The 14,740-nt window shown below is 35.4% G+C and overlaps 1 protein-coding gene across 1 annotated transcript; it reads left to right on the forward strand.

Moving 5' to 3' along the window:
- The first annotated feature begins 11,963 nt into the window (after positions 1-11,963).
- LOC131276803 (olfactory receptor 7A17-like) lies at positions 11,964-12,986 on the forward strand. Its single transcript, XM_058290373.2, has one exon. The coding sequence runs from the start codon at positions 11,964-11,966 to the stop codon at positions 12,984-12,986; it is 1,023 nt and encodes a 340-aa protein (XP_058146356.1).
- Positions 12,987-14,740: the final 1,754 nt, after the last annotated feature.

Genomic DNA, 14,740 nt, shown 5'->3' on the forward strand with positions numbered 1-14,740 from the left:
TTTGACCATTGTAGCTTTGTAACATACTTTAAATCAAGTAGAATGATCCCTCCAATTTTAATTTTCATTTTAAAGATGTTTTTGGCTATTTGGGTGCCCTTACACTTCCAACCAAACTTGATAATTTGCTTTTCCAGGTATTTTAATAAGTGCTGTTGGAACTTTTATTGGAATTGGTTTGAATCTGTAAATCAATTTGGAAAGGATTGATATCTTTTTTAATACTTTCTTTTTTTCTCTCTTTTTTTCAAATGATACATTAAAAAAATATGAGGTCACCATATACCCCCACCCCCCTCACCCCACTCTTTATTATATTATATTATATTATATTATATTATATTATATCCATCACTCTGCAATATGCTTGCATTTATTTAGGTGTTATTTGATTTCTTTAGCAATGATGTATAATTTTCTGCCTACAAGTCCTTTACATCCATACTTACATTTATTCCTAGGTATTAGATTCTTTTAGTTGCTATTTAAAAATATTTTTTTCTTGATTTCATCTTCAGAGTGCTCATTACTGGTGTACAGAAAAGCTGCTGATTTTGCCTGTTCCTCTATATCCTGCCCGTTTACTGAACTGCTTTGTCAACTCTAGATGCTATGCTGCAGATTTTTTTTGGACTTTCTACATGTAGAATCATGGCATCTGCAATTTATGAAATGTGTCCTTTCCAAACTGGAAGCTGATTATTATTTTGTCTTGCCTATGTGTTCAAGGAAGTGCTTCTAAAACAATGGTAACCAAAAATGGGGACGGTGGGCATTCTTCTCTTGTTTCAGATCTTAGAGGGGAAGTCTATAGCCTTTCCCATTGAGTATGATGATAGCTATGGGGTTTCATATATTCCCTTTATAATGTTGAGGACGTTTCCATCTAATCCTGTCTTTAAAGCTAATTTTATGATGGAGGAGGCTGTATTTTGTTGAATGTATTTTCTGTGCCTATTAAAATGATCATGTGATCATAGACTGAGTCATGTAATGTTCCCTCCTTTCCCACTTTTAAAGATTTTAGACAGAGTTTTTATAAGTTTTGTCTGGAATGATTTATAGAATTTGCCTGTGAAGCCATTTCATCCTGGGCCTTTCTTGGTTGACAGATTTTAATGACAACTTCCATCTCATTACTGGTAATTGGACTGTTCAGTTCTTAAATTTCGTCTTTCCTCAATGTAGGTTGAAGTGTCTTTCTAGAAATTTTTACCTTTCATCTAAATTATCCATATTTTGGCATAAATTTTTCAATTTATCCTCTTATGATGCTCTATTCCTTTGGGTGCAGTATTGACACAAACTATCTTATTGCCGATTTTATTTATTTGCATCTTCTTTCTTCTTCTCTTTGCTAGCTTAGCTAAGGGCTTGTGGGTTTTTTTTGTCTTTATTTTTTTAACGTTACATTAAAAAATATGAGGTCCCCATATACCCCCCAGCCCCTCCCCCCACTCCTCCCCCCATAACAACAACCTCCTCCATCATCATGAGACATTCATTGCACTTGGTGAATACATCTCTGAGCGCCACTGTACCTCATGGTCAATGGTTCTCATCATAGACCACACTCTCCCACAAACCACCCACAGGGCCATAGGAGGACATACAATGTCCAGTAACTGTCTCTGCAACACCACCCAGGAAAACTAAACCCCCCCAAAATTCTACCATATCACATCTCTTCCTCCCACTCTACACCCAGCAGCCACCATGATCACTTTCTCCACACCAATGCCACATTTTCTTCGATTACTAATCACAATAGTTCATGAATAGAATATCAGTAAGTCCATTCTAATCTGCACTCTATTCCTCCATCATGTGGACCTTAGAATTGTTGTGTCCACTCGACATCTATGTCAAGAAGGGACTAGATTCCACATGGATGCTGGATGCAATTCTCTTGCTTTCAGTTGTAGGCACTCTTGGCTCCCTGGTGTGGTGGTTGACCTTCTTCACCTCCATATTAGCTGAGTGGGGTAAGTCCAATAAACAAGAGTGTAGGCGTTGAAAAGTCTATTGAGACTCAGGGCCTGGCTGTCACATGGCCAGTCCAGAGTTTCAGGTCCCCTGAGTATACACTAAACCCCAGCACCAACTACAGATCCAGTACAAGTAACAGGAGAGGCTTATGGACAAAGATCACATCTGAGTCCAGCTCCATCACACAGAAACACAAACTCCAAAGTAGGGTCAACTGAGATGGCATTGAACTCCATCTGTCATGACCATAGAACCTGTGAGTCTCTGTAGCCCTCAGAAGAACCAATACCTGGGTTTGTATCTACCTTATCTGTCTCTGGGACTCTGCTCAGGTGTGCATAACGGCAACCCGTCTAATAACCTCCCGGCTCTTTTTGGAGACTCATAGCCATATAAACTCATTTGTCCTTTTCATTTCCTCCTTTTATTCAGGTCAAAACTTTTTTTTAAAGATTTATTTATTTATTTATTTATTTATTTATTTATTTATTTATTTCTCTCCTCTTCTCCCCCACCCCAGTTATCTGTTCTCTGTGTCTATTTGCTGCGTCTTATTTGTTCACTTCTATTGTTGTAACCAGCATGGGTATCTGCATTTCTTTCTGTTGCGTCATCTTGTTGTGTCACTTTTCCTTGTGGACGGCGCCATTCCTTGGCTGGCTGCACTTACTTTTGTGCTGGACAGATCTCCTCACGGGGTGCCCTCCTTGTGCGTGGGGCTCCCCTATGTGGGGGCAACCCTGCATGGCATGGCACTCCTTGCGTACATCAGCACTGCACATGGGCCAGCTCCACATAGGTCAAGGAGACCCAGGGTTTGAACTGTGGACCTCCTATGTGGTAGACGGAGCCCTACCCACTGGGCCAAGTCCGCTGCCTCAAAACATTTTTAACTCCTGGTATTATGTGTACTCTGAGATATTATGCTGCTACAAGTTGACCCTTTTATTCAAAGTCATTTTCTAGTTACATCATCAGCTGGTACTTGATAGTAATCCTTTGGTGCCAGGGAGGCTCATCCCCTGGAGTCATATCCCATGCTGGGGGGAAGGCAACAGATTTACATTCTGGGTTTGGCTTTGAGACTGGCCACATTTGAGCAACAGAGAGGCTCTCAGGAGGTAACTCTTAGGCACCCTGCAGCTCTAGGCCTTGTTCTTATTTCAGGTGCACAGGCTCACAAGCATAGTCATTAGTATCAAGGGCTCATTGTTGGACCTTCATTCTTTTTTGGTCTTTGCCGTTGTACTTGGGGGACTGTTGCTGTTCCTTTAGGGAATTTGATAGAGCTCCCCTGGCTAGGAACTCAGCACTCCCTCAGTTGTTATTTTTAATTGTAACCACTAGGAAAATATCCAAACATTTTTATGTACCCTGGATAAGGGTTTTTCAATTTTATAAATTTTCTCAAAGGACCAGCTTGGTTTTGTTTATTCTTCCTAATTTTTCTTTTTCTCCATTTCATTTAATTCTGCTGTACTCAGGTGTTTGTTTTGGGATTCATTCATTGTTCTTTTTCTATTTCCTCCATGTGTGTAGTTTAAGGTTTTTGATTTAGCTCTTTTTTTTTTCTATTGTTTTTATTTAAGGCTTCTTGGTATGAATTTAACTGCATCCCATAAGTTTTAATATGTTTTTTCATTTTTATTTGCTCCAAGGTAGTTGCAATTTGTCTAGCAATTTCCTCCATGAAAAACTGCTTGTTTAAAAGTGTGTTTAAAACTCCGTATATTTTTCCAAATACTATCCTCCATCCATTATTGATTTCCAATGTCATTTCACTGAGGTCAGAGACAGGGCTTTGCATAATTTCTATATTTCTAAAGTTATTGAGAATTGTTTATGATCTTGCATGTGGTCTATCCTTGAGATTGATCCATAAGTACCCAAGAAGAATAAGTATCCTGTTGTTTTGGGATTTAATATTCTGTAAAAATCCACTAGATCTAGTTCTGTTAACACACAACTCAAGATCTCTGATTATTTAATGAACCTGTCAAAATTATCTGACTAATTCTGATTATGGTGTATTGAATGCACCACACTGATTTTAGAGGCATCTCTTTCTCCCTTTAGTTTTGCCAGTTTTTACCTCAAGTTATTTGGTGCACATATCTTTGTACACAAATATTTATGACTGTTCTTTCTTCTTGGACTATTTTCCCTTTTGTTAATACATAGTGTCCTTCTTTTTCTCTTAGAACACTCTTTCATTTAAAGTATATTTTATAGAATATAGTATAACAATTCCTGCCATATTTTGGTTATTGTTTGCATGTAACTGTTCTAGATCCTTTCACTTGCAACCATTTTTTCCCCTTGAGTCCAAGTTGAGCTTCTTTTAGATAGCATATATAGATGGGTTATATTTTCTTATCCATTCTGCCAAACTGTGTCTTTCGGAGGCAGAGTTTAATCCATTAACATTCAATTTTATTACCGTGAAAGCAGTACATACATTAGACTTTTTTCATTTAGCTTTATAAATGCCATATTTTGTTTTTATTTCTCTTTTTAATAAATAAACTTACATTCTATACTATCCTCTAATTTTTCTTTCTTGTTTCCTTTCAACCAATAAAACTCCCTTTAATATTTCTTGATGGTTAGATTCTTGTTGGCAAATTCTCCAAGTTCTCTGTATCTATGAATATTATGCACAAGAACATTTTTGATTTCCAGTCATACTACCCAAAGTGTTCTATAGCTTCAACATAAAACCTATAAGTCCTGCAGTGTTCTTTTAAAATCAATGGAAAATCTGATCCTCATTAATATGTAATTGTATTTCACCAGAAATGCAATAACACCGTCTGTTGTTATATCAATTTATTTCATGACATTTCAGCAGTTTTTACTGTTGGCTGTTTGAAAGGAGGCACAATATGGAACCAGTTTTTTTTCATCCCAGAACATAGTTTAGTGCATACCATCTAGTATTGCTGAATAAATATTAGTTGCACGAATGAGAAAACAAATGGTTGATTGAGGAAAACAGACAATGCTAACTATGGGGGAAAATGAGAAAAAGTGAAATCAGAGGAAATCTTGTTTAGAGAGGGCAAGCACATGTATGAGAGTGAAATCCAGTGGGTACCGGGCTATTTTTAATGTGTTCAGAATCTCTAGCTATAATCAGAGATAGGGAAATCTTTTTGGTAATCTTTAACATACTAGAGCCCACACCTAAAGAGAAGTGATTCCTTGTGGGTGGAGGGTATCCACTCGGATAAGTGATTGAATGTTCAGCTCCAAAGCTGTCTCCCAAGGGTTTAAGTCAACACAAGTTTGCAGTGTGATTTTCTCTTTCAACCATAGAACTAAAATCTCAGGGAGTAGACTGCCAAAAGAATTCTTCATTAATGATGCTTATGGGAATGAAATCCCTAAAGTAATGGAAACTCTAAATTCTTCAGCTAAAATATCTCTAGTTTTCTTTACTAATCTCTGGTGATGTGAAAACACAATTGTATCTTCTAGAGATCTCGTGAGTGGTTAAATCACTCTGCAATTCCTGGAAGCAGGGATCTGACTTCATCCTTCAATTGAGGAAGAAACTGAATTTGTGAACTAATACCTTTTCTGATAAATTTACTTTGACTCATAGAATCTTCACAGATGCTGGGTAAGATTATTATGACTCTATGAACCTTTTTATTGATAGTAATTTTAGGGCAACAACGGGGTACATATTTAAAGCAAGCTTAATTATTCCATGTCCTGCCTACTTAAAAAGTCTGACTGTGGAGGGGGATAATGGATACACTAAAATAACTTTTTTTCCCAACATATCTCATCTCTAAGACTCAAATTAGACTCAAGGAAAAATGCGTTGTCACTCATTTACTGGGTTTCCTTCTTTCAGCAGCATTTTCCTTGTTTCACTATTTCTTCTTTTTCTACAATTATAGGAAGTATCTCTATAACCACATTCATTCAATTCTTCTTTAAGACATTCAACATTTAGTCCTCAAATACTTCAAGGCAGGCACTAAATATCATGCTAGGAAAAAATGTCATGACATTTTTCTTTGTATCAAGGAAATTACATCTCAATATTGAATTGAGTACAAGCAATATACTGAGATGCCTGGAAATCTTTGTGAAATGGATCCAAAATTTGGATACACCTTGTAGAGGTTAGTGAAAACTTCACAAGGAAGCTGAAAATTGTACCGAGGTTTGAAATAGGAATGGGAAGCAGTTCAGGAGGACAATTTGGTAGAACCGGAACAAGACGAGATGACAGGGACTACAATGTGGGATTATCCAACCTTATGGTGGTGAGGTTTTAAAAGTACCATACCAGGGTCCATAGGATGGAGGAATACAATATGGATTAGAGTGGACTTCTTGATATTCTACTATGGAAATATTGTGGCTAGTAATGGAAGAATATGTACCATTGATGTGGAAAATGTGGCTGTAGTAGTTGCTGATGGCAGAGACAGGGAAGAAGAGATGTGATGTGGGGGCATTTTCAGAACTTGCAGTTGTCCTATATGACATTGCAGGGACAGATGCTGGACATTATGTATCCTACCATAACACACTGAATGGACTGGGGGAGAGTGTCAAATACAATGTAAACTATTCTCTATGTGGCAAAGCAGTGCTCCAAAATGTATTCACCAAATATAATGAATGTACCATAATGATGAAAAAGGTTGTTGATGTGAGAGGAGTGGGGTAAGAGGGATGTGGAGTACATGCAAACCTCTTATATTTTTTTAATGTAACATTAAAATAAACAAATAAAATAAAAATTATAAAAACTACTTCATTTATTTGATGAACAATGACGTGAAAGGAAGGAAAACGTGGTACATGAGTCAGAAAAGTTTGGCAGCAGCCACAAAACAGAGAGCTTTGTGTTTTGTATCAAATATTTATCTTCATGTTTGAAGTTTTTGGAGAGTTAGTGCAGTTGTTTTAGAAGATTTTGTTCATGAAAAGTCTAGCCCTATCAAAGGCTCTCTCTGGGTCATGTGAATATTTCTGTTGTCAAAACACCAGAGAGATGATGAGGATTGGAAATAGCAGAGTAGATATGGAAAAGGAAGTTTAGGTTGAGTCTGGGTGAGGTTTAATCAGCATTTTAAAATATTCCCTACTAAATGCAGGCACACTGCTAGATGTTTTATATTCATTATTTTACTCGATTAATTTATGAAATGGCTTCACCATTCTGTTTTAATTGACAAAGAATGGAAGACTCTCAGCAGTGTGATATTCTTATCCAAGACGTGGAATTGTGTTTGGTTTGACTTGGGGTTTGATACAACTAGGATTTTTGCATTTCATCAATAATTTTATTTCTTAATGAACTATCATTTAGAACAGTATTAAATTTATTTTAAAATTCAAGAACAGTAGACACAGTCTTCAAAATTGCTAACCTTTTTCCCCCGTTATTGCCAATTTCCACACAAAATAAAGTTTGTTGTGGGAAATTAATTTTCTAAAGTCAGTAAATGAAGGTGCTGAAGCCAAGAAAATGGGAGGAATTTCCTCACATTCTCTATCTTCATCCTCTACTGTTTGCAAGGGTTCTAAAACAGATTTAATTATAATCAAATGGGCCAAATAGTCATAGCAACAGAACACCTCATACAGGTATTTTCTAACTCTTCCCACTTTTTCCCAGTCTCCTAATTCTAAACTTCCTATTGCTAGGAACCATGCACAATATTGTTCTATAACCTGTAAGTGTTCCAAAATACAAGGCTCAGTGACCTTAGCTCCTTTTCCTTTGAGAATTTGTTTCAAGAGACACATATACAGCTTATATTTTGTTGAACTGTCTCTGTTTCCCATCGTAACCCTGCAAAAACAAACCATAGTGTCCTTACTTATTGAGGACTTGAAATGCTTTCTGTGCCACTCGGGGCTTTATGCCATTACACCAACTTTTAGTTTTGGCCCAAATGAGCCTTCTCCCCTTTGGACCCCACATTGGGCGCCAGTTGCTGATTTCCACCTCAGCAACAGGTTTGCTTGAAGGAAAGGTGACTCAGAAGTTACAGAAATAAAGGACAAAGAGAAACATGAGATAGGAAACAGGGATGGAACCAGGGGACCCACGGCTTCTGGAACTGAGAGCCTCGACCGTAGTTTCCACATCATATTTATTAGGAACTCCAAGGCAGTGTTCCTCATCAGCATGACAACATTTACAATAATTGGGGCAAGTGCAACAAATAGTGAACAGGTAAGCCAGTTTCCCACAAAAAATTACATTTATTTGTCATAATTTCTTAGTTCCTTTGTGATGGGGACAGCTTCTCAGACTGTCCTCAGTTTTCATGACTGGATTGTTTTTGAGAAGTCCAGGACAGGTCTTTTTAAATGTGTTCCTCAATTGGAATTTTTATGATGTTCCTCTCATGCCTAGATTAGAATTATTTTCAGAAGGAAGACACCAGAGATAAAGTGCCATTTTCATCGCATCATATCCAGGTTGCATCTTATCAACCTGATTTATCACCTTTGATGATAATATCGTTCAACTGTGTTTTGCAGTTCCCCTACCAAAAATTTCCTCATTCTCTGCCTTTCCCTATATCACCTGTGAAAAGAATTCACTATGTGAAGCCCACATTCAGGAGTGACTTTATGTTCCACATCCTTGAGCTTGCAATGTCTACATAACTTATTGAAATTCTTCTGCATGGGCAGTTGTCTCTTAGCTATTTAATCAACTATTTGTTTATATCAGTATTTACTCATGACATTTATTTTATACTTTGGGTTGTAATACAGTACAACATTTTTCTTATTCTGTTTCTTCCAGTTTTGGCCATAGAGGCTCTTTCCTTCATGACCTGGGTATATTTGATATTATACCTACAATTGGGGGTTTTATTTTAGCTCCTGTTTAATTTCTGTTATTGGAAGCTGTCCAGGCCCTTCTTGTACAATTCTATTCGCAATCCTGCAATCAGTTGTTATAGCGAGAAGACTCTTCTTAGAGAATTGTGTTAAAGTCCAATGTTTGTGATTTATATGCACCATGCTACTGATCGTACCCATGGAGAGTGTAAGGAAATATATGTGTGCGCACTATCCTGTGTTTATATGTATATCTAATTATTTTAATGTGCAAGTCTCTCTATCTCTATTCACATTCACGAGTTCATACTAATGTGTCTAACTCTAAACCATTAACACATAGTACAGTCCAGGTTCCTCCTTTTGTTTATCTGTAACCTCCCATTCCACAGTGAGAAAACTATGTCTTCCATACGTTATCCATTTACTTCACTGCTTGATATCAGTGAACATATATAGAATTAGAAGAGTTGTTAACCCAAATCATGGGGGGATATAACTCTATAACTAGAGTACAGTACTAACACATGGTGTCATTTTACAGACTCCATTCATGTCCAGTATTACTATTTCACCAGCTTTTTCCTGTATAAACACCCAAGAGTGTATGTCATACATTGTAATACAGTTAGGTTGTTTTTGAACATTTTGCATTCAATCATAGAATTCTCTTGAACTCTTAAATATATGCTTTTCATACATTAACATTTACTCCTTGTATTGTCATGTTCAATTTGTTTTTACAATTGCACAATATCATTGTTTGACAATTAAAGTATTGTACAGAATAGTTTCACACATCTAACAGTTCTTATATACTTCACCTTTTCAACCCTCCTCCTCTCTCCCTAAGTCCCTCACAACCATTCTATTTTCTGTTGTTCTGCCTTATCCAGGTCAGGCATTTTTAGAGTAGTTTCTTTCACATGAATCATTTGAGATTCAGCCTTACTTTGTGTCTGGATGGACTGTTTCATTTTTAGCACTATTATTCCTCTTTAGAGATACAGCACAGTGTGTTTATCTATTCACCTACTGAAGTAGAACTTAATGGCTTTCAGGTTTTGGAGAGTATAAATAAAATTCCGATAAAAATTCATATGTGTTTTTTTGTGTGGGGAATTGTGTTTTCAAATAAGCTCCATCTATATCTATGAGGACAATTGCTGGGTTGTATGGTAAAATTGGGTTTAGTTTTACAAGAAACTGCTCAACTGTCTTCTGTCTGTAACATTTGGTTTATTTTGTATTTTCACTAGCAATGAATGACACTCATATTGCTTCATATCATCATGAGCAATCGGTATTGTCCGTGTTTAGGTGTTTTTCTGTTTTAATAAACATGTGATACTATATCATTGCAGTTTTAATTTTGCATTTCATTACTGACAAATAATTTTGAGCATCTTTTGGCATATGCTTATTTGACAATTATGCATGTTCTTGGTTAAGATTCTGCTTAGATATTTTGCCCATTTTTAAAAGGCTGTCTCCATTCTTATTGTTGTATGTTAAGTGTTCTGTCTATTTTTAATACAAATAATTTATATGTGTTTGGCTAATATTTTCCCCAAGTCTGTTGATTCTCTTTTCATTCCCTTACCAATGACTTTCACAAAACACATGTTTTCCAATTTAATAATGTGTAACTTACACAGTTTCTTTTACCATGCATAGTCCTTTGGGTTATATAACTAAACACTCATCGACAAACCAATGACATTTGATTTTCATTTATGTCTCTTTCTAGAAATTTCATACTTCACATTTTACATATAATTGTGTCATTCACATTGAGTTAATTTGTGTAATATACACAATCTGTTTCTAATTTCCTTTAAGTCTGCACATTTGCATGCCATTGCTCCAGCATAATTTGCTAAAAAGCCCATGCTTTCTCATTTGAATTGACTTTTCTTATTGTCACAGATAAACAGACGGCATTTCTGTGGATCTATTTCTCGGCCATTACATATAAACATACATATAAACATTACATATAAACATACATATAAACATTACATATAAACATACATATAAACATTACATATAAACATTAGTTTATATGTTTATTTCAACAAGGTAATAGTGTTTAATCACTTTATTATAGTATCTCTTGATAGCAGTTAGCATGAAGAACAACATTCTTGTTCTTCAGTATTGTTTAGGTTAGCTAGTATGTATCAGGGAAAATATTTCCTAAAACTTCCCTTATCTTCTTTAGTATTATATTAGCTTTCTATGTTTTTTATCTTTCCATATATATTTAAGAATTAGTTTGTCAATATCGTAAAAATTATTTGCTGGCATTTAGAACTGGTTTGAGTTGAACTTTAGATCAGGTTGGACTGAATGGATTGGGAGAGACTGTAAACTGCAACACAATCTGTAATGCATGCTGTGTAGCAGTGCTCCAAAATGTATTCATCAAATGCAATGAATGCACCACAGTAATGAAAGTTGTTGTTGATGTGGGAGGAGAGGGAGGTGTGGGGATTGGGGTATATGGGAACCTCTCATATTTTTTAGTGTAACATTAAGTGTGATCTAGGTTTCTTTTTTTAAAAAGATCAGTTTGGAAAGAAACCACATCTTTATAATTTTGTGTCTATTGCACTTAAACCTGATTACCTGTAATCATTTAATTACTTTCATCTATTTATTATACTAAATTATATAAAACTTAATATTTCCCTTTTTATTCATTTTCAAGTATTCAATTTGGTAATATCAATTATATTCAGAATATTGTGCAAACATCACTAATATCCATTACCCCAAGGGCTTCTTTACAAGGTACAAAATGAGCAGTCAAAATGTTTACTGATTATAATCAATTCTAAAAGAATTCTTAATGTGAAATATTATTGTGAGAAAATGTTCACAATTTTGGACAAGGATAGCAAGTTAGAAATACCATGAAGGAGATGAAGGAGTATTTGTTTTCCCTGGTATATTCAGGTAAAGGGTTCTACATATTATCTTTCTTTCTTTCTATCTTTTTATCTATCAATCTATCTATCTAATAAAAATCATTAACTTAATGAGTTTGAAAACTATAGAAGTTATGATAATTTCCTGCTTCCTGCTTGTGGCTAAATCTGCATTTCTCTGCTCTCTTTTCCAGTAGTATCATCAGCTACATGGAACCAGAAAACCAAACATACGTTTCAGAATTTATCCTCCTGGGTCTCTCAGAAGATACTGATGTGCAGCCCTTCCTCTTTGGACTGTTCTTGATTATGTACATGGTCACCTTCAGTGGTAACCTGCTCATCATCCTGGCCATCATCTCAGACTCCCACCTCCACACACCCATGTATTTCTTCCTCTCTAACTTGTCTTTTACAGATATCTGTTTCACCTCCACCACTGTCCCAAAGATGCTGCTGAACTTCCACACAGAAAGCAAAATTATAACTTATGAAACCTGCATTATCCAGATGTATTTTTTCATGCTTTTTGGACAATTAGATAGCTACCTCTTGATGGTGATGGCCTATGACCGCTTTGTGGCCATCTGTCACCCTCTGCACTACACAGTCATCATGAACCCCCAGCTCTGTGGCCTCCTGCTGCTGGCATGCTGGTTATTGAGTGTTTTAGTGTCTCTTTTACATGGCTTAATGGTTTTGAGGTTGTCTTTTTGTACAGTGTTGGAAATGCCCCATTTTTTCTGTGAAATTAATCAGGTTATCCAACTTGCTTGTTCTGACACCTTCCTCAATGAATTAGTGCTGTTTATTGTATTTGGACTTCTGGCTGTTATTCCACTCACTGGAGTCATTTACTCTTACTCTAAGATTGTATCCTCCATTTTGAGAATTTCAACACGTGGGGGAAAGCATAAAGCTTTTTCTACTTGTGGGTCTCACCTCTCAGTAATGTCCTTATTTTATGGTACATGTCTTGGGGTGTATCTTAGTTCTGCTGCTACTCAGAACCCAAGGGCAAATGCAATAGCCTCAGTGATGTACACGGTGGTCACTCCCATGATGAACCCCTTTATCTATAGTCTTAGAAACAAGGACATAAAGCTTGCCTTAAAAAAGTTGACAAACACTCTTTCTATAAAAGAATTACTTGTCTCAAATTTAGAAAAATTCCCGATTAACAGAGTTGAAACACTGAGAGATCAAAATTTAGATATTCACATAAGTGTATAGAAAAAATATGTTACTTGCCTGATTTTCAGCATTCTACATCTTTAAATATATTTATCAAATCCACCTCTTTCTTCCATATTTTATTTTGAATCAAAGAGTCTCTCTTATAGCATTTTCTAGAATCAGTATTAAAGGCAGAAACAGTTGCCTGAATTTTCAGAAGCAAACTAGTTAATACACATAATTTGGTATTTATAAAATTGTCAGAGATACCAGAAGGATGAAGGTGTACGGCAGTTGCTGCCAGGACAAAGCAACCACATTTTTAAAAAAGTATCAAAATCAATTTTGTAGAAACATATTGACAAACTTACAATTCATTTAATTTGTACAATCAAATGTATTTGCTATAATCATACAATTGTGCATTTACCACTTTTATCATTATTACAGCATTTTCATTATTTAAATAATTCTAATAAAATCAATGAAACAAGAAAATTCCTCACCTCTCAATCTCTCTATATGTCCTCCACTGCATATAGCTGATGTGTCTAGTTATTCTTTCCAAAGTGTATAATCAATGGTTTTTAGTATAATCTCAGTGTTGTATATTCATCATCTCAAAAATTTTAGAATAATTTCATTAAACCAAAAAGGAATACTCCACACCACTTATCATTCCTACCTCAGATTTACATAACCACTAATGTACATGCATCTTTATAAATTGAATTATAATTACAATTTATATAAATGAAAATAAACAATATATAGTTTCTGGTCTCCACTTATAATGTTTTGGCCTATTTTGTATGATATTAATAATTTTTACTGTATACTTACATTTGTACAGCATCAAAGAAAAATGGACTTATATATGCAATTCTACTCATATTCATTTCTCATAATGTATTTATACTTCACATGGTTAATTTAGTTCATAATAGGGCAATCATAAAGCATTTCCCCTTTGGTGTTAGGCGTGCTTCACTCATCATAATGTCCTCCAGGTTCATCCATGTTGTCATATGTTTCACAACTTCATTTATTCTTAGTGCTACATAATATTCTATCATTTGTATAATCCACGATGTGTTTATCCATTCTTCAGTTGATGGACACCAGTGTTGTTTCCAATTTTTGGTTTTTGTGAATAGCACAACTAAAATCATTAATGGACAGATATCTGTTGAATTTCAATGCTTTCCATTCTTTTAGGTAAATACCTAGCCAAGGTATTGCCAGGTACCATGACAAGTCTATATTCAACTTCTGAGGGAACTGCCAAACAGTCCTATACAGTGGCTGTATGATTCTACATTCCCATCAACAGTGAATAAATATTCGTAACTCTCCACATCCTCTCCAACATTTACAGTTTTCCAGCTTTAATAGCTGTTAAATGATATCTCATTGCACTTCTGATTTGCATTTCCCTAATCTCTAGTGATATTGAACATTTTTTCATGCTTTCTTTGCAATTTGTATTTCTTCTTTGGAAATTTTTTTTCAATTTTTTTGCCCAATTTTTGATCAGATATTTTTCTCCTTTTATTGTTGAGTTGTATGATCCCCTTATAAAGAATGCGTATTAAGCCCGATTCAGATATGTGATTTCCAAATATTTTCTCCCACTGTGTTGCTTGCCTTTTCAACATTTTGACAAAATCTTTTGAGGTTGAAAAGTGCTGAAGTTTGAGGATGCAACATTTATCTTTTTTTTTTTTTTTTTTTTGGTGCTCATGCTTTGGGTATAAGATTTAAGAAACTTCCACCTACCACAAAATCTTGAAGATGTTTTCCCAACTTTT

Source organism: Dasypus novemcinctus, chromosome 30 (genome assembly GCF_030445035.2).
Source record: "Dasypus novemcinctus isolate mDasNov1 chromosome 30, mDasNov1.1.hap2, whole genome shotgun sequence".
Lineage (NCBI taxonomy): Eukaryota > Metazoa > Chordata > Mammalia > Cingulata > Dasypodidae > Dasypus > Dasypus novemcinctus.